Source organism: Anolis sagrei, chromosome 2, assembly GCF_037176765.1.
Source record: "Anolis sagrei isolate rAnoSag1 chromosome 2, rAnoSag1.mat, whole genome shotgun sequence".
NCBI lineage: Eukaryota > Metazoa > Chordata > Lepidosauria > Squamata > Dactyloidae > Anolis > Anolis sagrei.
In genome coordinates this window covers 181,840,358-181,868,326 of record NC_090022.1, presented here as the reverse complement: position 1 = coordinate 181,868,326, position 27,969 = coordinate 181,840,358, and the positions used below count along the sequence as shown (strand labels likewise).

The 27,969-nt window shown below is 42.4% G+C and overlaps 1 protein-coding gene across 5 annotated transcripts in view; it reads right to left on the bottom strand.

The window, feature by feature from the left end:
• Positions 1–27,969, bottom strand: part of AXIN2 (axin 2) — a 93,638-nt gene that overhangs the window by 17,211 nt on the left and 48,458 nt on the right. For all 5 annotated transcript variants that reach the window (XM_067464223.1, XM_060763071.2, XM_060763069.2 and 2 more), the window contains exons 3-8: positions 19,890–20,030; positions 6,523–6,625; positions 2,783–2,923; positions 1,244–1,749; positions 784–975; positions 224–454 (exon numbers count right to left, since the gene is read on the bottom strand). In XM_067464223.1, the coding sequence (XP_067320324.1) occupies positions 224–454; positions 784–975; positions 1,244–1,749; positions 2,783–2,923; positions 6,523–6,625; positions 19,890–20,030 (1,314 nt within the window). The remainder of the gene's footprint in view (positions 1–223; positions 455–783; positions 976–1,243; positions 1,750–2,782; positions 2,924–6,522; positions 6,626–19,889; positions 20,031–27,969) is intronic.

Below are 27,969 nucleotides of genomic sequence, written 5' to 3'. Positions count from 1 at the left end.
CTTTTGACCACCTCCTCAGGTCCTACCAACTCCTGCTCCGACACTTTGGAAAATTACTAAACAGCCACGTCTTGCAGCTTCCAGGAGGGCTAGATAGAAAAATTAATTTCCCATCCCCTCCCAAAACAGAAAAGGAAACGCCCACAAAGTGATTGAAAATGACACAAGAAATAATTCCCAGTCCCCGCCTCCTAGCTTTTTCAGGTTTCCAGTGAGATGTTACCGTTGTTTCTGTGGCTTGGATACTTCTGCTAGCCTGCGGCAAGCTTCTTCCAGCTGAGCCAGGGTATTGGGGGGCGTTAGAGGGGGCATGGCTGGGTCCTGGACAAAAGGGTGGGCTGGCTGAACGCCCCGCGGATGGCTGCTGCTCCCCCACAGGTGGTGACGGGCAGGACGCTCCCCAGGCCCGCCTCTGGAGGACTCCGAATTGTAGGCCTTCTTTGTGCTTTGTGTGCTGAAGAGAGAAAGACAGGGGAGGAAAGGTACAAGGTTATAAAAGCTGGAAAATATGACTTTAACAGCAGCTTCTGTTCAGTGCACACTCTCTCTCTCAAAAAAAAAAAGGGGGGGGGGAGAAAAGAAAAAGTCTGTCATAACATGAAAAGGGCCTCTTGCCAAAAACATGACATTTTTGTGGTTTTTCTGGTTCCGCAGAACAGCTTTCATATTAAACCGGAGGAGCAAAAGAGCTTCATTTGTTTTTAGTGATTGTAAAAATAGACAGCTGTGTAATAGATAAATATTTACCAGGAGCAAGAGTTGTTGCAGACAGCTTATATTTACCTATGGGGCTTGTGCTTGGATTGTCTTTCACTCTCCAGCATCCATTGCCAGACGTTCTGTGATCGGTCAGCCTCCCCCGCAGGTAGCTGGACCCCTGGAGGGATGGAGAGCCCTCCTCCTTCTCCACCTGGGAGGAGGACGCCATCTGGTAGCTTACAGTTCCTCTTCGGAAGTGTCCCTGTTCTGTTGAGGCTGTCACAAGAGAAGGGAGAGCATCACTTTAGCTTCTTACCACAACCGTTGATTCCTGAAATGCACACACAACATACACCTCCCTCCAGCTCACCTGCTTCCCCATCTGCTCTCTCTCTCTCTTTGTGATCTCTCATACACTACCAAGAATCTCACCGTGTTTAGGAAAGCTGGCATGACACACACAATGCAGTCAAATTGTCACATTTCTCCACACATCCTCTCCACCTGTCACTTGACTTTTGAATTTGCCCAGGAGTGAACTTACCCAAAGGGCTCCAGCTGTGCCACAGGAAGTTCCACCCCTTTTGAGTGGCCCTTGCACTTGGAGTAGCAATAGTAGTCACTCCCTGCAGGACCCAAGCATTGGGCTCGTTGTGCTGCCTCTGCTTCTATCTGCTCCTTCGTTTTGGGAATGGTGTGGTGGTGGATGTAGTGATGGTGAACGTGCTTGGTGGTCTGCTTGGTGACAAATCCTTTGCTGACAAGGGCACAGGCGTTGGGTATAGAGGCCGTGCCAGGAGCCAGTAGCAATTTGCCACTCGGGAAGCGGTCTGGAGAGCGTGCGCGAGGACTATGTCGTCCCATGCCAGGAGACTGGCACCCCGGGGTCTTCAGCACCCGTGAAAGATGGTCATCCAGGATGGCCTGGGGATCGTCCTCATAGCTGCCGGAGGGGAGGAGAGTCAGGGGATGCTGTTGATGCTGGACAGGTGTAACTTCTCGGGTGGCCTGTGAGCTGACAGGTACATCAGATCCCTCCTTCTCTTCATCCTTCAGAAGAAAGAACAACCAACCAATGAAACACTAATGCTGAAAATGGGATAGCTAGTCATTGCCTCAGGAATTTTTGTTATGTATTTATTCTGTCAACCAACCTCACATCCCCCTTCCCCACCCAATCCGACTCCATGACACTCAAGATAATTAATGGCGCTAAAATCAGATAAAAGCAAAGACAATTAAAATGTAAAAAGCAGATGAAAGGCACACGAGCAGAGAGAAACAATAACACCCAACCCGTCAAAGCCCTCCTCCCTGAGCCACAACCCACCTTTGATGCCAAAGGCCCGTCTAAATAGGAAGGGGAATGCCTGTCAGCGCAAAGGCAGCCTCGCCTCCCTCTCAGAACCTAGGGTGTGGTCAGTGAGAAAACCCTCTCTTCCATCCCCATCAACCACAGGCAGCGAAAGAGGAGAAAATGACCTTCCCCCAAGAGACCTCAGATCCAGGCAAGCTTATATATATATGAGCATATAGTCAACCGGCTGGTCCTTTGTCATGCTGGGCTTTAGAAGTTGAAACCAGCACTTTAAATTACATGCAGATTGGTGACCAGTAGAAAGCGAGCCCCACGTCCCACTTCCACTGTCGTTATGGATCTAACAAGTTCCTACATGCTTCTCAAAGGGAGTCCCACATAGAGCAGTTTGCAGGTCTGTGGTAATTACACGCTTCTGCTTATCACCCTGAAGAGGGAAAGAACAGACCTGTGGAGGCAGGTGGGTTGGTTTGTTCGGTAAGAGTGATTCAGAAGATGCAAGGGAAACCTGCCTTGAGGTTTCTTGAGGTGGTGGTGGGAGGTGTCTTTAAATGCAAGGCAACAAAAGCTGCCACTTGCTCTACATTACTTCGGACATGATGAATGACACATTCAGTACTTTGGATACGCAGCACCCCCTTCTGGCTGCCCTCCTAGCCCTCTCTCATGCCCCCAATGGTGGGTGTATAGCAGTCATGGCATGGGGGGGGGGGGAGATGGGGACTTCACAGCAGGCACCCAGGACGAACAGGTTAATCCACCTACCTCTGTGATTTGCTGCAACCTCTCCTCCAGAGAGTCCATGGTCTCTTGCTCCCGCTTGAGCTTTTCCAACCGAGAGATGAGTTCGGCGGCAAAAGCAGCTGGTTCCACAGGGGTCATTTCCCTAGGAAGGCGGTGAGTTCTCTACACAGAGCGGGGACAAAAACAACGAGCGACGTTTAGCAGGCGGCAGAAGCCACGGCAGCTTAGCTCGAGCGGCATTTCTGGACCCGTTAAGCTTGTTGTGTCTCCATGTTTGGATGAAAAGACGACCGCAACTAGGCATGGTCTGCTCTGGATTTTTATGAGCTAGTGCTGTGGCCTCATGGAGTGACATCCTCCCCAATAGCGTTTGCCTTCGGCAGGAGCAGTTGGTCGCACTCCGAGGAACCCTGCTTGTTCTCTCTGTAGTACAACCAGCCCATCAGTAGCTACTCTGAAGTAGAAAATCTTCAAAGACTGTTGTCAAACATCAAATAAAAAACTCTGAGGTGGGAGGGAGAGGACTTTAACTCAAGGAATAAAAGTGGGAGTATAAACAGAAAGGAGTTGGAAATTAAAAAAAAATAAGATGGGGGAGAAAAAGGGAAGGGAACTGGGGAGGGGGGGAGAAAAAAGAAGTCAAACGGTTGCAGATCAGAGAAGTGCTGGTAATTTATTTCCTGGCTACACACTGGGCACCTTTGAGGTAGTGTTGTCTCAACAGTGTCCTAGATCTCTCTTCTCTTCTCTCTCTCTCTTCCCCCCCTCTCTTTCACCCCCTCCCTCGCCCTCCATCTCTTTGTACAGAAAATGAAGGAAGCTGCTGCAGGCAAGCAGCGATACACTGCTGAGCGTGCCTGCCTCAAGCAGATCTATCAAGGGAAAAGGGAACATCTCCAAATCAAGTGTAGAATATAAAAAGGCAAATGAGAATTTCTGCCAAAAAGAAGCACGGAATGAGGGAAAGCTGTTTCCTATCACTTTCCCCCTTCGTATGCCCAGAAGCACCCCCATTTATTTCCTTTACCCTTACATTCTGCATAAACATACACATACACACCACTTTTTTTTAACAGCCAAAAGCTGAAATGCCAACTCTTTCACATACTACCCATGAGATGAGTAGGGCTTCTCTCTCTCTCTCTCTCTCTCTCTCTCCAGCAACCACTTAGCTTCAGAAATGATGTGAGGGTAGAAAAAGGCCACTCTGCTGGAAATTGTCACTCTTACACAAGCTGGCTCTATTCAGTTCCCTGATCAAAGCACTGCCTTACAGAGAAAGTCGATTTGCACGCCCCAGGACAAAATAATCTAATTTACAAGCAGAAGCTATAGAACTTTCTTTATGGAAGAAGAGCAAAAATATATAATAAATAAATAAAAGGAGCATACAGGCACAAAGCGATTCCGCAGATCGTATTCATTCTCTCTCTCTCTCTCATATATATATAGTGTGTGTGTATATATATACACACACACACATATACACATATACATGCAAACATGTATATGGAATAACTTGCTTCTTAAGAAGGCAGAAAGAGGAATTTGGTTCCTCTCATCACAAGGCAAGTTTGCATTTGTCCGTTTAAACAGTTTCATAAAGAATTATTCACAAGGAGAATTACACCAGCATCTTTATGAAACCTATGGTGCTCTAGATAAGAGGGTGAGTCAAATTACGAAGATGCAGAATGAAATTAACTACCTGCCTTGAAAGCAATAGCCACTCAAAACTTATTTTTTAAGGGGGGGGGGGGGGAGGTTGAAGGAAGGTACACATATTTGCTACAACTGTCCTCTTTTTTGTTGGAAAAGCTGGGAAATGTATTTCCTGCCAAGACATTGCTAACAGTGGGAGAAATCCTGGCTCTACTCAAATAAATAGGAGAACTCCCAGGGACTTCAAATGAGGACAGGATCTCTCCTGGTGGGTTTTTCTCCCTTTGATGTCCTGAAGCAGAGCAGAAGATGTGAAGCATTCACCTCAAATAAATATATATTTTTAAAGCAATGGAAGTAGAGAAGAGACTGAAGAATCTCTTGCCCCCAGCTCCCCAATCTATGCCTTAGATAGGCAGGAAGCAGGCATTTTACAGTGACCCTTCATAGGATGCAACAGAAATGCTTCTAGAAGACAGATCTGTAGTAAAGCTGTCTTCATGAAAAGTGTGTTTGTTGTATAGAGGAAGAATATGATTTCCATCCAGAATCTATCCTTTTAAGAGTTGTGACTGGAAACATGTAATTCCAGGTCAAGCAAGACACAGAGATGCCTGTAACAGGGAAATAGATCAAGCAATGGGTTTAACCACCTTGGTACACACAGACATATGCAGGGATTTTAGGATACATCTCCCCCATCATCCCTAGTCAGCATAATCCATGGTTAGGTGTGATGGGATGTGTTGTACAAAACATCCAAAGGGTGTCAAGTTGCCCTTCCCTTGAAGGAAAGGTTCAAAAGAAGTCCTGTTGGATCAGGCTAGGATTACATCTGGTCTGTAGTCTTTATCAAAGAGAAAATAACCAGAGGCTTCTGAAAGCTCCCGAGGAAAAGGATCACATGCAGTCAACAGGTAGCCTCCATGCCAGTTCTGGACAAATGATAACTAGAGGAGAGCCACAGGCTGGGTCATATGGAGTCATGCTGACTGAAGAGGAATGAATCTTCAGATTCAACTTGCAAAGGATAGAAAATGCTGAGGGAAGTATCCAAGCTAGTTCTTCTACAGACCATGGAAACAATTGGAGATGTAGAGTAGGGGAAAAGGTTGAGGTAGAATTGTATCAGGGATTTCACTATCTGGAAATCCACTAGAAGGTGAGGGTAATCTGCTTTATAGCACCTGCATAAACACTTTTCTTTGCTGCTGGCACCTTAGCTTAGTCATATCCCCAAGTGGTATAAGAGAGGTGGTGCTTTGATTTGTTGTCCACCACCCACACAGTGACCAACTCCTCAAAACTCTTCTCCAAAATGATGCAAACTGGGGAAAGACTCTCGGTGAAGGGCAGTGGGCCATAGCACTCACAGATTACAGAGAATGATCAAAGTTGGGTGGCTGGACAAATGTCAGGCATCAGGCCCGGTCAGTCCTTGGATGAGGGACCCCTGCAAGGATTACTAGTTGTTGTAGATTTTATCTCAGAAAAACATACTGGCAAAGCCACCATTGTGTAGTGCTTGCCTAGGACACCCTTATGAAGTTAATGGAACTACTGTAAGTTGACAGTTGAACTGTGTGGCATTTCTCGTCCACCATTTAGGTGAGGTAGAACCTCTATAAACATCAAAGTAACTAAAAAGTTACTGTTTCATGACAAGAAGAATGAAGCTATGCCATATGACCCTTGTCATAATATACCTTTCATAGATAAAAACATTATTTTCATCATTAACCTCTTTGCCTTGACAAACAGCTAGATATGGGTTCCATGTTCCAAGAAAAACCACATAATTTAGTCCCTCTCCTACACAGACATTCTTGCTGGATTAAATGAACAAACTCACATAACACAAATTTCTGTGTTTCCTGTGATCTAAGTTGATGACTAGAAAAAGCCTAAAACATCAGGCCTACTACTTCCAATGAAAATGTTTCCATCTGGACCAGGTATTCCCAACATCTAACCATTCTTTTTGGACAGGAAAAATGAGACAAAGGCTGATCATCATCACTCAACTATTTCCAAGATTTCTCTCCTTTTCCTATCATTTCAAGGCCACATGTTTTAGCAAAGTAATCAGTTGTACTTACCGGAAAGTGAGGTAGAGAAACTTGACCATTGGCCTTGACACTACGATGCATTTCCCTCTGAAGCTGCTTTTTGCTTCCAAGCCTATAAGGAGGGATACCATCACTAAAATTGGGAAAAAAAAAAAAACATAAAACATCAGAGGGGGCTCAGTCAAGACATCCTAAACTGCAGTTAAACTGACACTTAAAATGGTTTTTCAAGGAATGGAGATTGTACTTGTACAGCGTGGACAGTGTGTGGCCTTCCAAGTTGCTGGACCATAACTCCAAGAAATCCTCACCAATATTGGCCAAACTGGGATTTGCTAACCAACAATATATGTAAAGCCAGCTAATTCCCTCCCCTGTTGTGGTTGATATGGAGTAAGAAGGAACTATGAAGGATAGGGTGAAGTACTCTTTCAATCTGGCCCCATAAAAAGATGGAGCCAGGCCAAAAACAAAGTCAAGCTTGCAGTTAACTCATGATACTTTCTCATGAAATTGTTTGTTCCACTTTCACATTTAAACTCCACTGAACCAATAAGATTTTTTTCAGCAAACTCCTGAAGACAAAATGAAATATGCTCTATTTGTTAGGTACTATTATCTGGTTCTTATGACTTCCCAACCCCCTTGCTCTCTATTATTTCCATCACTTTGTTGAATTTAGATGACTTTCTGTGCCACAGTCACTCATCCTCAGATACAAGAAAGAAAATATACAATTTAAAATTGGAAGCTCTTGTTTTAGTCTGGCAATGCATATCAAAATGATGTATTAACTGGTTCAGTGTACTATGCTGAAGTACCACCAAGAGCAACATGCATTGATTAGTGCAGATTTCAGACCCATTTATACTGTGAAAAAAATACAGAGGACTTTAAGCCCTTCTAGTTTGCCTGCTCTACACAATCTGCCATCTTCTTGGTTGCACACAGAAAGTAGAAGAGCATTGTGTCTAGAGTAACTAGCTAATACTTAAGAATGCTAGAGGTTGCAATGCACCAACATCTGATGAGCCATGTGATTTCTATTCTGATATGAATAAGTTGGCTTCTTAAGCTGTTAGTCCTCAAATATTAAGTCCTCTTGAACAGAGTGGCACTTAATTCAAAGAATACATAGATAAGATTGCATAAACACATCTGCCAAATTCAGAAATGTTTCACAGCTTCTTTCAATAAAATTCATTCACATAGTATGAGCCTATACCTGCAGACCAGTCAATATCTGCAGTTTCACCTACTGGCATCCGACAAAATACACTCTAGACATTTTCTAAGTCTTCCCAGTTCTATGCCATGCTTCCTCTGAAAATTACAATAGAACCACAATGGAGGACGTAGCAAATCCCTACAGAGGACGCCTCTTTAGGAATTTTCTGGGTCATCTAGGGGCAACTCTATCATAAATTTTGGCAAAAGTCATTCATTCTAGTAGGGTTCTCTGTTATCAAGTTCAGGAATGTATTAACTAAAAAAAGAGACCAGCTTCTTGGAATACACTTTCTGAGTACAGCAAGAGGACGACTGGTTGTGGAGTGGTCAAAAAAGATGTGCTATAATCTAAGAGGGCCTAGAATCTAACCCCCCATAGTGCTGTGAGCAAGCCACAGCCACTCATCCTCAGATACAGTTATTCCCATAACTATCATAACAAATGGGATAACTAGGTTTACAAAGATATATGGCAGAGGTGGGAATCATGCAGACTTCCAGATATTGTTGGGCTGCAAGTTCCATCAGCAGTGAGCAGCACAGTCAATGATGAGGAATGTTGTGATCTGTAATCCAAGAATCTTTGGAGGACTGCATGATTCCCACCCCTTTCCCACTTCCCCCGAAGGCCACGGTTTGCAACGGCCATGGAGAATCCTTGATAGAACACCCTTTTAGCTTCATTTACATGTTCTGTTGGAGGAAAGTTCTGAGAGTGCCTTGGACTGGCAGAAGATCCAACCAGTCCATCCTCCAGGAAATAAAGCCCGACTGCTCATTGGAGGGAAGGATACTAGAAACAAAGTTGAAGTACTTTGGCCACATCATGAGGAGACAGCAAAGCCTAGAGAAGACAATTATGCTGGGGAAAGTGGAAGGTAAAAGGAAGAGGGGCCGAGCAAGGGCAAGATGGATGGATGGCAACCTTGAAGTGACTGGACTGACCTTGAAGGAGCTGGGGGTGGTGACGGCCGACAGGGAGCTGTGGCGTGGGCTGGTCCATGAGGTCACGAAGAGTCGGAGACGACTGAACGAATGAACAACAACAAAGCATAGGACATGCTGCAGGACTCCCCATAACCTCATACCAGTGTGCAGAAAAGTAAAAATCTTTTGAAGGTTGCTTCAGCTGCAATTCCCATCTACCACAGCCAGCACTGCCAGTACTGAAAAATGGCAACCGTTGGTCAATGAATCCAGAAATGTGGGAATCTAGCTGCTTTTGCCTTAACACTGTTGAAGACTGACCATCCAGTCATTTTGAGTCCTGCTTAGGTGGTTTTAACAATACTAGGTGGTTATTCAAGTAATTTGTTTCCTTTACTCAGCCTAAACAGTCACTAAGCACAGGTATTATTTTCTCCCTGACCCCACTTCACAAAGAGCCTTCGCTTTAATGGTTTCCCCCATTATGAACCAGATTTGGAGATAGTAACCAATAGTCTTAAAGTACATGAATTGTAGTAAAGCTGCATATCTGTTGAAATCAGCAGGTATAGACAGTGTGTGTGAAGAGGAAAGGACAATCCGCTTCTACATTATGTTATCAATGTTTTTGGAGCTTTTAAAAAATATGGCATTTCATTCTAAACTCTCAAAAAGCCAAATAGAAGTTCGTATCTACTGAAAACCATTCCATTCAGAACAAATGGCCCATTTTTCAGTCTCCCAAACAAATGTAAGTGCTTTAATATTACTTAAAGTTGGTCTATAGAGCCATATCTTGAGTGACAACTTGGAACACAGCTGCCGGGTTGCCAGGGTGGCTGAATGTTGGAACACCAGCACTCCTCGAACATTTGCATTGGATACATATTGTTTTCTGGAAGCAATTTAGAAAGGTCGAATTTAATCTACAGAGGCCAAAACTCTTAAGAACCCCAAAGAGACTGCCTTCACTCTTACAAACATCCCATTGCAATCTTACAAGATTGTTAGAAAGTTATATTATTATGCTGCTGAATGAGCTGTTCCAGTGGCAGAATACGGCTACACAAGAGACATGTGACATGGGTCAAAGCTAAACATCTTTCTGAAGCACTACATTTTCTCGCCTGGTGCTTTTTCGTAGTAATTGGTATAGCATTTTCAGTATCAGTGCAAGCCTACCTACTTTAAGGGACTGGTAAAAACAAGTGTATGTGTAAGGAGTGCAGCTAAAGACAATGTCAAAAATGGTACCTGCCAACCAGAGTTAAAGACTTCAACCATAGCTTTGGCTGTGTTGTCGAAGGCTTTCATGGCCGGAATCACTGGGTTGTTGTAGGTTTTTCGGGCTATATGGCCATATTCTAGAAGTATTCTCTCCTTTTTTTCATCCTAGGAGAGAATACATCTAGAACATGGCCATACAGCCTGAAAAACCTACAACAACCCATAGCTTTGGCTAATCCTACATTTCTTCTAATTCGGATGAGATGCATTAAAGTCAATAGAATTTAAGAATCTTTATTCATTGCAGTGAGTCTACGTTTGATAGTATTAGTTCTGGACTTTGAAATGTCTCATAGACAAACCAAGGTCTCCGCTTTCCTGAAGATCTTCTGCCTTCAGTTGCATATGTTCACTTTCATCTCCACAGCAGACATACAAAATGTCTTAATTCAAGCATCATGGCAAAATGGGATTAACAAAAGTGAAGGTTTGTAAATTAGCATCAAATCATGATTAGATAACCTGGTTTGGCCGTGTTTTTTTAAAACCAAGATTTGTGAGCTAATAGTAACTGCCTTTGACAGCTGCTTTCTGTGCACAAATTCTCCTTACATTAAAAGCAACTGTAACTGAAGTAATGAACTTTGAAGCTGAAGCAATGAGCTCTCCATAATGATCAGTTAAACCAGAATCAATGTCTGGCTACTACATTAAGCCATAGTTTCACAGTCAAGACATATGTGCAGAATTATGAGTTAATCCAAGCCAGGGAAAAGGTAACCCATGAATAATCTTGTGGCATCATAAAGACTAATATGTTCTATCTGGAATACCTTTTATAAAATACAGCAATCTTTCATGATCCTACAGTAAAGAGGACAAATACTATCTCTTCCTGTATTAACAGAGGCTATATCTTCCAAGTCGGGGGAAACTTGGCTTTGGGGATTGGCTTTCAACGAATGAGCCATGATCCTGTGATATGGATGGATGATGACGAATAAGGATTTTCGATGACGACTGACCACTGTAATCATATGATTGTATTTGCTATTTTAATGTTTTAGTGTGATTTAGAATTTGATGTTTTAATGACTGTTTGTAATATGGATGTTGGAAACTAGCCTGAGTCCCTCGAATAGAGGTGAGAAGACCGGTATACAAAACTGCTAAATAGATAAATAAATAATAAATAATTGTCCCATTATGTTGTGTGCTTGTCATACCTCAATTTATTCCAAATAAAACTTGTTAATTTTCAAGGTGCTGCTGATATTATTTGCCATTTTTGCTGCAATGGATTAACACAGCTCCACCTCCTGGATTTCGGAAACCATGGCTTATGAAGCCTGGATGAATGTCCAACTCCCATCATAAAAACAAACAGCTTGGGTGAACATCTCAATAAAGCCAAAGAGATTTTTAAGTCAACGTAGAAATGACGTATACTTGTCTCTCTCTGTGGCATGCTGTTCTACATAGCCATGATTTAAAATTGTATGATGTCATTCTAAGCAAACTGGGTTGCAAGGAAAATAAATGACATGTCATTGCAGTTCCTCCAAACGTTGCAAAAATTGTGCCTTGCGATATGCTGTATTCCTATTCTGATAAGTATGGAAAAGTCATCATTGATATACACATATTATATTCTTTGGACTTCATTCTGTTATCTATACAATATAAAGGCCTGGCAGAACAAGACATTTTACTTCATGGCACCTATTTACATTCACAATTATTTTTGGTAGAATTCTGCAGAGAGTTCTGCTCATACTGACCATCACCTTTGACCAGAAGGAGGGGGATTCCTTCCTAACAATACACTATCTATAATGGGTTTTTTGGCTGATACCACAAAAGATGGTTCATCTCCCCTGTAGTCATTTGGTGCTATAGGCAATTTTCTGCAGTGGCTCTGATTTTTGTTTGTGCTGAACTTTAGTCTGGTTTGCTTACAGCTTACAGCAGAGGCAAATGTGGTAAATAATAATAATAATACTTTATTTATACCCCGCCATCATCTCCCCAAGGGACTCAGAGCGGCTTACATGAGGCCAAGCCCAACAACACATCAATATAAACAAAAGCAATAAACAAAAACAATAATACAATACAATTAATATAAATCATTAATATAAAAGAAGGGAATTGTAGTCTATCACCACCTTGAAAGCCACAGTTTGCCTACACTACCTTTGAGTGAAAGACTAAAGAGAAACTGAGGATGATAGGTACCTCCTGATATTTCTAGCGCTCCTTCAGCACTTTGACTGATGTGGAACCAATACAATGCATGTGTCCCACCTGGGAAATTCTTCTGAATTGAGTGAAATGTAATTTTAAGGTATCTACTGAGAATTCAAAAACTCCCATGGAGAAATGTAGGAATGCAAACTGAAGGCTGTAATCCTGCACATACCAATCTGGGACTAAGTCCCACTGAACTCAGCAAGGCTTAGTTCTGAGTTGTCAAGTTTAGATCTACATTTGATCACCAAATGAACTAGATTTACTTGCCACTTAGCAAAATACTTCTGGGACACAGTACTTTGGGCAGACAAGCAGTCCTGCCACAGAAGCAATATCCATGGCATACTACAGCAAAAACAAACAAATAAACAAAACAGGACAGCTGAACCATCAACACAAAGTTTTTTCCTGCCTCCTTACATTTGTTAACTTCAATCTTTAGTTGCTGCCGATAAAACCAATGCACAAACAAGCAAAAGACCATTACACCATTTCCCAACAGATCCACAAGTGAAATGGCAATTATGAATGTAAGACAGGCGAGGATGCCATTCCAAATCTCCACAGGGGAGGAAATTTAAACTTCACTGCTTTGAAGGCAGAACAGCATCACAGCGATCTTGGACTTGACAAGTGTTTCTACATCCAAGGAGAGAGGGCAGCACAGGTCTGTCAAATGTGGCAAATCTATCAAGGCTGTAAGGAAGGAGGAGAGGCCAGCCCATCAACTTCCTTTCCACTATTTAGATCAGGGGTTCTCAAACTTTTTTAAACAGAGGGCCAGGTTACAGTCCCCCAAACTGTTGGAGGGCAGGATTATAATTTGAAAAAAGCATTAATGAATTCCTGTGCACACTGCACATATCTTATTTGTGGTGTAAAAAAAATTACTTTAAAATAATACAATAATTAAAATGAAGAACAATTTTAACAAATATAAACTTATTAGTATTTCAGTGGCAGGTGTGGGCCTGCTTTTGGCTGATGAGATTGTTGTTGTTGTTGTTGTTGTTGTTGTTGTGTGCTTTCAAGTTGTTTCAGACTTAGGTTGACCCTGAGCAAGGGCTGGGAAAATGACCTTGAAGGGCTGTATCTGGCCCCCAGGCCTTAGTTTGAGGACCCCTGATTTAGATGAACTCACAAACAGCAAAAACCCCACCAAGAATCACTCTTGCTATCTGTCAAAAATAATGTATAGGACATCAATGGATGATGGGGCACTTTGGTACATAGGACAAGAAAAAAGAGAGAGGAAGAGGAAGGAATAGAAGAGGTTAAGCCTCTGTCCTATGTAGGCTTGCTGAGAAAAACAAGGCGGTAAGATTTATAAATCTGACACTTCTATCCACCTCACTCATAAAGACAGTGAGGAAAGCTGGTGAAAGTTGTAGACCAACAATGTCTACAACAATGTTCCTGTTTTCAACTACAGCTGACATTCCAAATCCAGATTCAACCATTCACGCTTGGAAAAAAATAATCCAAAAACCAAACCTTTATTTTGCCATTTTATGTAAAGGGCACCAATGCATATAACTGGAGCAACCATAGATGTTTATATCCAGAGAAGAGCCTGGAATCAAATCCCAGTCTATATTAAGGGTCCACTATACTGGGGAACGAATGAAAGCAAATTTAGGAAACAGAAGGAGTCAAGTGGATTAGTGAAGTGAGGAGCAACACATGGGGAGGACTCATGGCATGTGGCTTGTCTTCATGAATCTTGGGGCTTTGTTCCACTACTAAATAGCAGAACTGGGCAAAATCTCTGGCTCAGACCATGAACAGTAGCAGTTGATTTAGAGAAGCCAATGGTAGGCTTGGAAGAAGAATATCTTCAATTATCACTAGATACCTGGAAGGAGGAACAACTAGCTACAGAGGACATGCTAAAGTAAAGATTCTCTTGCCAATGACAGTTTTTTCAGGTGTTGTACAACATGAGACAAACTCACAACTAAACACTAAACCAACATAACTCGGCCTCTCTGCTTGTGAAGAAGGAAAAATTCCTTGCAATGACAGCACAGCAAAAAAGATTCACTTTAAGTCTTCCATGCAGTGCAGTATTGCTCTCAGTCTCCCTGACACCCATTACCATTCACAGAGCCTTCTGATCATCCCAAATGTTTTGAATACTCCTTAACCCAGTTATTTGGACAAGAGAGGGTGTCCTTTTAATTGGCTTGCTAAAACAGCCACTATCTTGGAACAAGATGTTAATTAAAATCAAATAAAAAGCTTTGGTGAATCCCATTTTAGGAAGGCGGTGACATTACTTAACAACACAGCAAAACAGAACTGGGCATCCTAATGAGCCCTGGAGAACTCTCAGGCTACCATGTGGAAGACAGAAAGGCATGGGAAGAAAATAAGAATGCACAATGCAGCAATAAAGAAAAGACCTACACATGCAGCTTGAGTTTAAAAAAGATTTGTTATTGGTATGTATCACTCTCAGGACTCCTGATAGGGTCTTTTCCAGCTTATGGTTACACTAAGGCAGCGTTTCTCAACCTGGGGATCGGGACCCCTGGGGGGGGGTCACAAGGGGGTGTCAGAGGGGTCGCCAAAGACCATCAGTAAACACAGTATTTTCTGTTGGTCCTGGGAGTTCTGTGTGGGAAGTTTGGCCTAATTCTATCATTGGTGAGGTTCAGAATGCTCTTTGATTGTAGGTGAACTAAAATCCCAGCAACCATAACTTCCAAATGTCAAGGTCTATTTCTCCCAAACTCCACCAGTGTTCACATTTGGGCCTATTGAGTATTCGTGCCAAGTTGGTTCAGATCCATCATGTTTTGAGTCCACAATGCTCTCTGGATGTAGGTGAACTACAACTCCAAAACTCAAGGTCAATGCCCATCAAAACCTTCCAGTGTTTTCTGTTGGTCATGGGAGTTCTGTGTGGGAAGTTTGGCCCAATTCTATCGTTGGTGAGGTTCAGAATGCTCTTTGATTGTAGGTGAACTATAAATCCCAGCAACTACAACTCCCAAAGGACAAAATCAACCCCCCCCAACCCCACCAGTATACACATTTGGGCATATTGGGTATTTGTCTCATATTTGGTCCAGTGGAATGGAAATACATCCTGCATATCAGGTATTTACATTACAATTCATAACTGTTGGAAAATTACAGTTATGAAGTAGCAACACAAATAATTTTATGGTTGGGGGTCACCACAACATGAGGAACTTTATTAAGGGGCCGTGGCATTAGGAAGGTTGAGAACCACTGCACTAAGGAGAATTCTTCTTGGAAGAATTTGTTTCAGGAGGGGAGTCTCTTGCCTTCCTCTCAGTCTGAAAGAGTATGACTTGCTCAAGGTCACCCAATGGTTTCCATGGTCAAGCATTCCTACATCACACTACAGTCATAGTTCGTTAATCAAACTACTACACCACACCTTGCACATTGCTATGCGTGACACAAGAGACAGAGAAGTGCTAGGACTTGAGGGGTGTCCTGTTTTTAAAAGCCTTGCTTTGCCACTATTTTCCAGATGATAACATTGAGTGATTGTAAGGCTCAAATGGCATCACTTCATCTGGACCATACTGAACATCATGGAAGAAAAGTGGAACACGCATCTTATAAAAATTAGATGTATACCTCTTCTAAAATGGTAGCCATTGTAGCATTTTTCAATTACTCTGCATTTCATTATTTTATTGTATCTTCTGGATTTTAACGCTGGGATATTGTAAACTGCTTTTATATCTTTAAAATATCTTCAAAGAATATGAAGAAAGAATACAGAATATTTAGAGGCATTTAAAAATAAAAGCCAACCTATCCAAAATGCTATGGTTTTATGTAGGGCATTGTGTTTAAAGATAACTACTAATGCCCATTTCAGTGCAATCTCCTCTTTTTTTTCCTCAGCAGTACAAGACTGGTGCCACAATTCTGGTGTGTGTTTTTAAAATTCTGGGCAGAAAAACTGCCTGGTTTTTAAGGCACTGAGTAGCACAGTTTAATTATAAACATTTTAACTAACCAGTCTGGTGCTAAGCCAATCTGTTTCTGGGGAAACACTGGTTTTGAAGTCTTCTTTCCAGTCAGCTGCCATTTAAGCTGAGCCAATTATCTTAGCCTTTTGACTTAGATGTGCCTGACCTAACCTGAATGTAGTTTCACTGCTTCTTTTGAAATATCAGACTCATGCACATATGCATTCACTCCCATCTTCATTTGGCAATGGCTCTGAAACGGAGCCTGTGATCTTGCCAACATCAAAAGCCTGGTTTGTAAGATAAGGTAATATTTGAAGTTCGCTCAGCAGTATTCCCCTGTGTCCAAAGTAAATCCATAAATAAGATATAACCAAATAATAAAAAGTCCCCTTTCGTCTCTCTTTCTTTTTCTCTCTTTCCTTCCAATCAGGAAATGGAAATTTACATTTTCCCAATGCTTTGTGGCCAACACCAAAAAGGAGAGAGATTAAACAACAAAAACAAATCCACAACATTGACCCTTGGGGTTAAATCTGAATTCAGAAGAGGAAAGCATAGATTTTTATTCAAGGAAATCCACCTGGGGCTGCCATGAGAACAGACCAGATCATAACTGGCTTCTGAAGTCTTTCTGTCCCTTGATTTGTACCCAGCACACAGCCATTGTGCACATGTATTCATGTGTGTATGTACACACACATACGCAATCTGGCCGTTAAATCGCTCCAGCAAAGAGTCGTGATGTCGTGGCCTAGCATCAAAGGTGGCAAATCCATCACAGCAGCCACCCATTTCACTCTACTCCCCATCTGCCTCTCCCCCACACACATCTGCTGCCCCTCGCCAACCTCACAACAAAACTTTGGAGAACAACCAACACATTCACCCCTCCCACGATTACTCAAGTTTCCCTTCCAGACGCCCACGGCCAAGAAGAAAATTCAAACGCAAAACCTTGGCCCACGTGTTGGTGTTCCTCCAATGCCAACAGCTGCTAGAGCAGATCAACATGCTTTTGATTTTAAGAGTTTGGAGCATTTAGCCACGAAACTCCCCAAAAAAGGGGGGACTGGGTCCTATGGACTGGCACACATACATGAATACACACATGCACAACTTTGGGAATGCTTCTCTCCTGACCAGACTACAGGAAATTCAAACATTTCTAAAGGCTTCAAGAGGGGCGGGAGAAAGGGAGATGGGAAGTTTAGGATCAGCTTGCAGCAGGAACCTATTTAAACGTCTCTGAATTTGGGGCGGCTGCTCTCTAAAGCTACATAGCCCTTCTGGGTTCTATAGAAATCCATGCTGCACCCCGCAACCCCTCCCCATATCTTGAAGCTCCCAGCAGTTTAATCAGGCAAGCTTCCCCTGCTCCTCACAGCCTGTACCGGCTATTGTTATGGCAGGAAAAAACAGCCAGGCCCCTTTCATGCCTGGCTTTAAGGGGAGCTCCTATTCACTTGTTCAAGTAAATTTCAAAGCGGCCTGCTACCCTCTTATCCCCTCTAAGCTCCCCTAGACTAACAATAGGCTGAAAGCGATTCAGTTAAGCCTTTCATCCACCATGCACTTTATTTCTCACTCAGTGCTCTCATCTGTGTAAGGCCCTACAATTGGCATTGCTGTGAAGAGAGGGTATAATCCCAGCCCGGCGTGTCCCAAGTGACCCAACACTGGTCCAGAAATGACTAACTCAAATGAATGCTCTGTTGACACATGAGCACATACAGACCCTACCACAGCTAGGCAAGATAAATTCAAACAGGGATGCAATTTAACCATAGACACACAAAATCATCAAATGGCAATTCCGTGCCATGGTCAAGAAGAAGTTGCTTTTCCAAAATAATTTTTGAAAATCCAATTACAGCTACAACTCCCCTGTACACATTTAACAACAAAAATAAGGTGACTCCACCCAGGGACTATTTTTTTAATATAGGTATTTTCATGAAGGGCATGTATGCATGGAAGGATTACAGCAATGGAGATATGTTTCCAACAGCAGATGTCAAGACCACCACTTTATTTCTCACTCAGTGCAACCTCTGATACTTTTTTGTTGGATTAACTGCCGGATTCATGCAAGTATTGCAAATAGAACCCAAAAGAAAGGCTTCAGTTCTGTTGCTGTAATTCCTTCGACTCATTTCTGACTTATGACAATCCTAAGGCAAACTTATCACATTTTTGGCATGATTTATTCAGAAGGTTTGTCTTTGCCTTCCTCCGATGCACAGTCATCCAGTGACTTTCCATGATAGAGCAGAGATTTGAACCCTAGCTTCTACAAGCAGAGTACAATACTCAAATCACAAATGCTTTGAGTATGACCACTGGAAGCTGAGCAAAGAATCATACTGGAAGGCTTAGAACAGGGGTCCTCAAACTTTTTAAACAGAGGGCCAGGTAATAGTCCCTCAAACTGTTGGAGGGCCAGATTATAATTTGAAAAAAACCATGAATGAATTCCTATACACACTGCGCGTATCTTATTTGTAGTGCAAAACCACTTTAAAAAAATACAATAATTAAAATGAAGAACAATTTTAACAAATATAAGCTTGTTAGTATTTCAGTGGGAAGTGTGGGCCTGCTTTTGGCTGATGAGATAGGATTGTTGTTGTTGTGTGCTTTCAAGTCATTTCAGACTTAGGTTGACCCTGAGCGAGGGCTAGGTAAATGACCTTGGAGGGCCGTATCCAGCCCTCGGGCCGTAGTTTGAGGACCCCTGGCCTAGAGATTCAACAAAGGTGTTCTCTCTAAAATGCCTCCAGTCTGGAGTAGGTTGACCATAATGTTACAGTGAAGGACCAAGCGATGACATTTTAAATCGAACACGTGGATAATCAAATCTGGAAATGTCAAAACTGCAAATGGTGAGATACAACTATACATAGTTTGGGATTCCACAGGATGCAACCATGGCGGTTAACGTGGAATCACAGTGCTGTAACTGTGCAAACTTAGGTGACAAAGGTTACATAGAGCTTTGAGCAAGAAAGGTTTTATTTTAAAACTAGCAGTCCCCTGCTATGTGTTGCTGTGGCCCAGTAGGTGTATATGTGTTTTGTGTGTGTGTGTATGTGTGTGTGTGTGTGTTGTTTTGCGCATGCGTTGTAATGTATTTTTAATTTTGGCTTTTTAAGTCTCTTCAGCTGTGTAATTCAGGGGTTTTATGGGTGATGGTCTCTCGTTGGCCTGAGAAGTGTCTTGTGTCCAAATTTGGTGTCAATTTGCCCAGTGGCTTTTGAGTTCTGTTAATCCCACAAACGAACATTACATTTTTATTTATATAGATTGTATCCCTTCAATCAAAGACCAGGTAAGTTTGCATGACAGGGAAGTTTACTCCTTCTTCTACAGACAGTCATTAAAATAACGCTTGCAAGCAGAATTTCACAAAGTCTCCGCTTGCGGAAGGGACTTCACTGGATCTGGCACAAGTGGGCCATTCACTCTTCAGGTTAATAACACCCTGAAGTTAAGCAGTAACTATGGGAAAGCACTTCCTAGAGGAAGCAATTTCTTTTTATGGCTGTTAATTAGATAATAATAGTACACCTAGTTCTAAACACAAAAGCTGAGTCAAAACCGTGGACATCGGAACAAGGTTATGGATGTTCTCCATGGGTTACAGGCCGTATTCCTAGGGCCCACTATAAACAGCAATTAAAGTGCACCAAAATATGTGCTATGACAGCAGACCTTTAACAGGTCTCAAAGCAGAAATAATACCAAGCCCCATCCCTTTAAAACTCCAGCATTTTTTATTCATTGGAAGGAAATACTTACACACTGCTATCCGTCATAGACACGGAATCATCAGTCAGAGCATCACTAGATATTTCACTATCATTTGCACTAGTGGCAGGAGCAAAGACGTAACCAGAGTTCACATGGTAAGGGTTAACAGGATCGTTCCTCTTGAAGGACCTGTGTACGAACAAAAAATAGGAAACCCATTAGTCTTCAAATGCAGGAAATTGACAAATTAAAAGAGCAAGAAGACAGTTACATAAGGACACACAAGTCAGATGGCCTGACTAACATTCCCAGTCCTTGATAGTAAGCCTCATCGGTTTCAGTGAAGCTCTTGGGCATGAAAAATGTCTAAGATGCCTAAGCCTAAGTTTTCCTCTTTATGAATAAACCATAGCTAGCTCATTTCACAAGTAGGTCTGCCCCAATCCCTCAGTGGTGGTGGGGAACATGTGTGTCTGCTTCAACTATGGTTAGACTCTGCTCCCATATCCAGCAGAAATAACGGTCAAAGGTGAGAGTTACTATCCTGATTTGGCAGGGACACTTCTGATGAACCTTCCTTCACCCCACTTTTTCAGCAGCTTAGAAATTTGAAGTCTCCTCCCACTTTCCCCTATGTCTTCAGCTTGCAAACTGAGTTCAAACTGCTAAATGATTTAACTTGATAGCGAAGGAAGTTTGTCCTTCCCATTAGACACAAACACAAGCAAACTGCTGCAATTTCTACTAGCTTCATGTTCTCCCTAATTAATACATTTTGCCTTCTTGGCCACACATATTGAATTTTTAATATATGTGGGGAAAATTGCAACCCAACAACATCTGAAAGACCAAATGTTCCCTGTCCCAGCAATGTTGCCTCACAGGCTATTTTAAAGTCACTAACTATTTACTGGCAGTCTCCGAGTTACAAACATCCAACTTACAAATTACTCGTAGTTAAGAACAGGAAGTGAGAGAAATCTACCTCTCAGAAGGAAAATTCACTCCTGGAAGAGTTATCATGCCGGAAAGGTGTCTCCACTGATGCTTTCTCACCAATCCTTGTTTCCATAAGAAACTTTTTTTTTCAAAATCCAATTATCACAGGGACAGAAAATGAAGTGAAATCCTCTGAACAGGGACATAGACAGCAAAACAAATGCCACAGAGGTGTTAACCCTTCCCTATGCTATTCAAAGATAGATAGATAGATAGATAGATAAGATAGATATGGCTGGAGCCTATTCTTTTTAAATCATCCTGCTTCTCAGAAGTTCAGGATAGCAAATCTGGAGTGCCACGTCATTTCTTATTTAATCTCACAACAGCACTGTGAGATAGGCAAAATTGAGGATGAGATAGCCCAAGTCATGGATAGGACATCAACTTTTCTTTTCCCCAGGCCTGTTCTCCAAAACACTACACTTAGGATTTGGAACTGCCTGCCAAAAAAAGGGCAAATTGCCCCCTTCCTCTCTTGTTCTTGTGCAAGCAGCTAAAGATCTTTTAATTTGGAATAATAATAATAAAAAAACTTTATTTAAATCCTGCCCTGTCTCCCCGAGGGAACTCAGGGCCCCTTTGAGGCCTTTAAGCTGGTAGTAGCTCAAGGCACATTATCTTTTGGTTGTGTTTGAATTGTGCTTTTAACTGAATTGTTCACATTTTAATTGTAATGTGTTTATATTTGGATGTAGCACCTTGAGCGCCATTTCTTGTGTCATAAAGACAAGGCATATATTTAATAAACAAATGAAAGACTGTGCAAGACTCGAGGTGCTGGGAGAAAAGCTGCCTTGCAAAGCTACTTCAGCACAAGCATCTTCATCATTTTCTTTTCAATGCAACCTTCTTTCTCTGTACACAGAAGTACATCCCCATTAACCTCTATGGAGCTTTCTCCCAGCTGAGTTAGCACACAGGGCTGAAGTCTTCATAGTCATGCAGTGGGGTGGTGGGACTGCAAAGAACATCAGTCATGATAGGGAACACAAGGCCGCTATTTCACATTCTACATTTTAAAGCAGCTTCATCTAGAGATGTATCTTTGGATCCACAAAAATGGCATTGCAGGGAATGAAGGTCAAGCCTCTTTTCTACGGCAAGAGGTGGGCAACCTATGGCTTTCCAGATATTCACCAGACTGCAGCTCCCATCTGCCCTTACTGCTGGTTATGCTCACAATGGGAGTTGCAATCCAACAATATTTGGAGGTCGCACTGCCCCAACTCCCACCCTAAAACATGCCATTGTATACATGCTCAACAGGGGTTCTCTTGCCAGACTTTTCTTCAAAACCTCAAAGAAAACTAACCAAACCCCATTGCCTTACATGTGTGCTCTATTGCCTACACTTCCACTTAAGATTTCTGTCTAAACCAGTGGTTCTCAACCTGTGAGTCCCCAGATGTTTTAGCCTTCAACTCCCAGAAATCCTAACAGCTGGTAAACAGACTGGAATTTCTGGGAGTTGTAGGCCAAAAACATCTGGGGACCCCAGGTTGAGAACCACTGGTCTAAACATTCAACAAATATTCCCACATTTTGGACCCCCATTTGGATGTCTCTTTATTCCTGCATCTACAGCAGATGTTGGGATGATGTATTCCCTCATATATGGCTGGACCACAAATCCTAGCAGCCTTCACCAGAACAACTAAGGGTGGCAGTTCAATCACCTCTAGTGGACCACATGAAACAGACAAGACTTTGGATAGATAAACACAATTTAAAACACAAGTTAAAGGTCCTGGAGCAGAACCTCAACCATGAACTCAACAAGGAACCTTAAAGGCATATGACTTTCTGTTACGCCCTTCATCCATAATACAAGAATAATTACATTGGACTACTTTACAAGGCTTCCATAAAGACTAAAGCAGTGGAAAACTTTTGGCCCTCCAGATACTGATGAACTACTAATCCCTCTATGCCTTACAATTGGTAAGACTGGCTAGTACTGATGGGAACTGGTGTCTAGTGACACCTGGAAGGCCGCAGGTTCCCAACCTTGGACTAGAGTGAAATATATAGAAGTAGCAACTGCTAAATCCTATTAAGTGCCTGCAGTATTCTGGCATTGTTTCCAGACCTCCATTTAAAAGGCTTTAAGCTTGCCAAACTGATAGATGTGTAAGGAACTCCCCAAGGGTCTATTCCGATCTCTCAAATTAATTTGAGAGGCATCAGATTTCAAATGATACTCTCCCTTCTGCAAAAAGACAGAGAGATGACTCTGTGCCCACAAGGCACTGCATAAGAAACAACAAAAGACCAGATAACGGGAGATCAGTCTTTTTTCAACCAAACCTCTGGGGTTAGGCAGGATCAAAGCAATAGCGAAACATTAGAAATGAAAAACTGCCAATGTGCTATTTCAGCTACATTGGTCCAACAACAGGGCTTCCAACATCTATTTCTTTTTTATTGTGTCGGATCAACAGGACAGCACTAGCTTGAGTGACACCAGTCTTGTATTATTCTGGATATTGTTGCCATGCAGGCCTATCTTATAAAGGAGGAATAACAGGAGAAACAGGAGGAATGGATGTGCCACATCTGTAATTTATATTCTGTGCGGACACTCCAAACACAACAGCTTGAATGCTAAGTTCAGGACAGAGCGGGAATCTTTGCAGGACTGGGAGGCAACTGCTTCTAGCTGAAGACTTTAGAAGATGCTGCTTACAGGCGGGTACCTTCTTGAAAGCACACAAACCCCACTGTCTGGAATCCAAGAGAGGGCTTTTATTTCTTTCTCTTTTTTCTCCCCCAGATGTTCTTTATTTAAGCCATGGCCCCTTTTATTCCAGATGCCTTCTCCACCGAACACCCCTCTTTCACAGGCACACCACTTCCATCACATTCCTCAGAAGAGAAATCACGGAGGCCAGACCACATCCCTCACTCTGAAGAAATCCACTTTGGCAACCCTGTTCAAGCCAGGGCCTCTTCTTGCCTGCTGTTCAATTTTAAGAGTGTCACTTGCTTAAAATTAGAGTCACTTGCAAGCAACTTGGGAGGTGGGGGTGGCAGGAGGAGGAAGAGCCTTTCTTTAAGGCCAAAACATCAGGAGGGAAAGTTTGGGGGGGGGGGGAACGGACGAAAGGGCGGGGGAACCCACTTGCAGAGAGCGGCAAAGCTTGATTTAAGTGAGCAGCCTGGCAGTCTTAATGAAAAGCAGCCCTTCCCCTACCACTAGTATTCTAGTCTCTTTGTTTGCATTTGCCCTGGTTACCCACTTTCGACCTCTTCAGTAGTCTCTACTCGGTTCTCTCACAAACAAGGCGTCCTCCCCCTCTTTCCCCTGCTCACCCCCCTGCTGCGTTGCATTCCTCCATTTCACTAGCAAGGGGGAAAACATGAGCCGCTGCAAAGGCTTAAGCAGAGAAAGGAGTTTTGGGGAGGAGGGGGGCCATGGCGGAGGGAAGGAGGGAGATGGAAAAGGGAGAGACGGGCAAGCGGGCAGGCAGTCCCTCTTCAAGTTATGACGGCAAACAGCATGACTGAAGTTCTAGGCCTCTGCCTCAAGCTGACCTTTGCAGGAGGCCACGCTGCAAAAGAGTCAGGTATTTAAGCACAGCTGGGATCGCATTCTTTTCTGAAGCACACAAAGATATTTCAGTGGGAAGATCAAGACATTCAAAAGATGATGGGGGGTAGAGAGAAAGAACTGCGGATAGCAAAGGATGACAGAAGAACAAAAAGAAAGTTAGATCTTTGAGATAGATCAGTCCCATATGTTTCCAACTGAAAGCAGGAAAAGCAGGGGGTGGAGAAGAAGAATCCAACTATGATACCAAAATATGTCCCATTACTACTGCTAGTAATATTGAGAAGCCACCCTTTCCTACTGAGGCAACTGAAATTGTAGTATTCAAGTGATACCCTTAAGGGCCCGAAAGGCACCTGATCCTATCTGATCCTGGAAGGGAAATGAGGTCCACCCTGATTAGTACTTGGATGGGAGACCACCAACAAATACCTGCAGGTTATCATTCAGAGGAAGAAACTGGCAAAACCACCTCTGAGTACTCCTTGCCTAAGGAAACCCTATGAAAATTCATGGGGTTGCCAGAAGTCAAAAGCAACGTAAAGACATATACACACGCACATACACATAATGCCATTCTTTAGAGCAGGGGTCCTCAAACTAAGGTCCGAGGGCCAGATGCGGCCCTCCAAGGTAATTTACCCAGCCCTCATTCAGGGTCAACCTAAGTTTAAAACGAAAGATCACAAAAACAACAATCCTCTAAAAGCAGGCCCTCTATTTTAAAAGTTTGAAGACCCTTGCTTTAGACCAGGGGTCCTCAAACTAAGGCCCGGGGGCCGGATACGGCCCTCCAAGGTCATTTATCCGGCCCTCACTCAGGGTCAACCAAAGTCTGAAATGGCTTGAAAGCACACCACAACAACCACAACAACAACAGTCCTATCTCATCAGCCAAAAGTAGGCCCACACTTTCCACTGAAATACTAATAAGTTTATATTTGTTAAAATTGTGCTTCATTTTAATTACTGTATTGTTTTTAAGTGTTTTTACATTGCAAATAAGATATGTGCAATGTACATAGAAATTCATTCAATTTTTTTTTCAAATTATAATCTGGCCCTCCAACAGTTTGAGGGACTGGGACTTGGCCCTCTATTTAAAAAAGTTTGAAGACCCCTGCTTTAGACCCTTGTTCTGAGTTTTTGAAAGGGGAGGAGGGCTAGGGAAGGTTGAAGTCTTTACTTTTTATTACTCTCCTTGAAAATGTTTCATGTCCTGCCTTAACAAAATCCAGGCCCAAGAGGGCTTATTGTTGTAAAGTATCTGGTTTCAAGATGCTCACCATCTGTACCAAACCAGCCAGGCTCTTTAAGTGGATCTTGCAAGTCTGCTTTTTTTTTTTTTAAGTGCTTCCTCCAGCACTACAAGGTGATGGGAGAGATGAAGTTTTAAGCTGGAATGGGCAACTTGTGGCCCTCTGGGAGCCTTTCAGATTACACAAATATAGTTTGTAGTTTAGGAGATACTAGAAAATCCAAGAACCCTTTCTAAACTGTAATTTCAATATTTCTATAGGATGTAGCCATGGAAGTTAAAGTGGAATCATAGTATTACAACAGGCTCCTCACTGGTCTAGAGTCCCATCAGCACAGGCAAGGAAGATATGGGAACAGCAGTGCAACAAGTAACTGGAAATTCAGAAGTTTGTTTGGTTCTGCGGCACTGAGTCACTTCATATCATTGGTTCTCACCCTTTGGCCTTCAAGATGCTTTGAAATTCAGCCTCCACTCTACCACCATCGGACATACTGGTTGTGACTTATGAGTGTTGAAGTGCAAAACAGTTACAGGGTCTTAGTTGTAAACCCCTGCTATAGAGAGTTCATCTCCTGAAGCTAGGCTGAACTTCAAACATACACATCAAAGTTCAATACATTTACAACCGCCTCAAACTAGGCCACAGCAAGTCAATACACAAGGAATTGCTGAAGCATTTAACTAGCAAAATAACTTTAAAAATGAACTTGAACTAAGTGGGTGGAAAGGAAAATTTGCCTACAATCGTATAATGAAATAATAGAGGTTTCTTTCTCATTTTTTGAAAAAAAAATCCAAGTTTGTCCTCTTAAAAACAGAAAATCCCTATATGCATTAAGTAAACCAATTAGGGATGTTTTCATAGTTACTTCAAAAAAAGGAGAGAGAGAGAAATCTTGACCACACTACAACCTTAATTGTAGCCAGATGCTATCAAGTTCCCTTCAAGGAGTTTTCATTTCTGGGCAAAGCCGTGGTCTCCAATATGCATTTGTGCAGACAAGCAGGCACTCTGAAAAGCAAGTACCAATAGCACCAGCTAAAGGCTCAGGATTGGGAGATGATTTCAGCAATTGCTCTCCAGTTTCAAGGGAGAACTTGTGGCCCATCTTTATATTGATAAGTGTCATTTGGTGTGTCATTCCCTGACTTGAGTTATGGAAGAGATCTGTATCACAAAGTAAGCAAAAAGAACTTATCTTGGGTAAAAGAAGCAGCAATTAAAGATCTCCGGGCAACTTTCACTCTCCCACTTGGGTTACCCATCAACTCCCACATCCCTGCAAAGGCCTTCACTTTCAACCAGAATAATGGAGTCTATTTGGGAGCAAAAGGAATAACTTTGTCAACTGTCAAACCATGTACATAAAGAAAGGAGAGATTTCTCAGTGGGTGGGTAAGGACCCAAGGTGGCATTCTAAGGCTGACACAAGTTTTCAGGTGCAAAACCAACCACAATGCTCATTCAGAGTATAGCAAGGATCCTGTGGAATACTTTGGTTCCTTATTGTGTCAGGATACTTCATTTGAACCTGTAGCCACATCTCCCGTGTAACCCACTGTCAAGGATACTGACTGGCTTCATACTGTTCTCCAAAGATGTGAGAACCAATTCAAGTGTACAAATGTCTGTTTTTGTATGCATACATAAGAAAGCAATGTTGGAAATTGCATGAATGCATATTAGCTCTTCTTGCCTCTTAGCACAGGCTGAGAATCTCTTATCTAAAGTTCCAAAATACAAAATACTCCAAAATCCCAAACTGTCCATTGGTATGGCTGAGATTGTGACATCTTGGCTTTCTGATGGTTCAGTGCACGCAACCTATATTTCATGCTCAACATTATTTAAAAGTATTGCGTAATACTACTTTCAAGCTATGTGTGTGTGAGGTGTATATGAAATCCCAATCTCCAGGATTTCTCTTTCATACATGTATATGCAAATAAGGGCATTTCAAAAATCTGAAAGAAAAACAAAATACAAAACACTTCCTGTCCCAAGCATTTCGGATAAGGGATAATCAACCTGTAATGACACAATTGCACTTTGATAATTGAAATTCAGAGGATTCCAAATAATGAACAAATAATAAGTGCCAATCGGCAAAATCCTCTCAGACAGTAAGCCATGTCAGCCCACTAGACATAGCTTACTGAGTGGTAAGGCCTGGTTCACAACTAGCTTGATCACAGAGCTCTGTCCATTAGGATGTAACACCGAACCCTAAGAGGGGCATTCTGTCCGCATGACACTGTGCACCGATACACTCAGGAGTCAATGTAAACAAACTTTTCCATTCTACTTTTAAAAA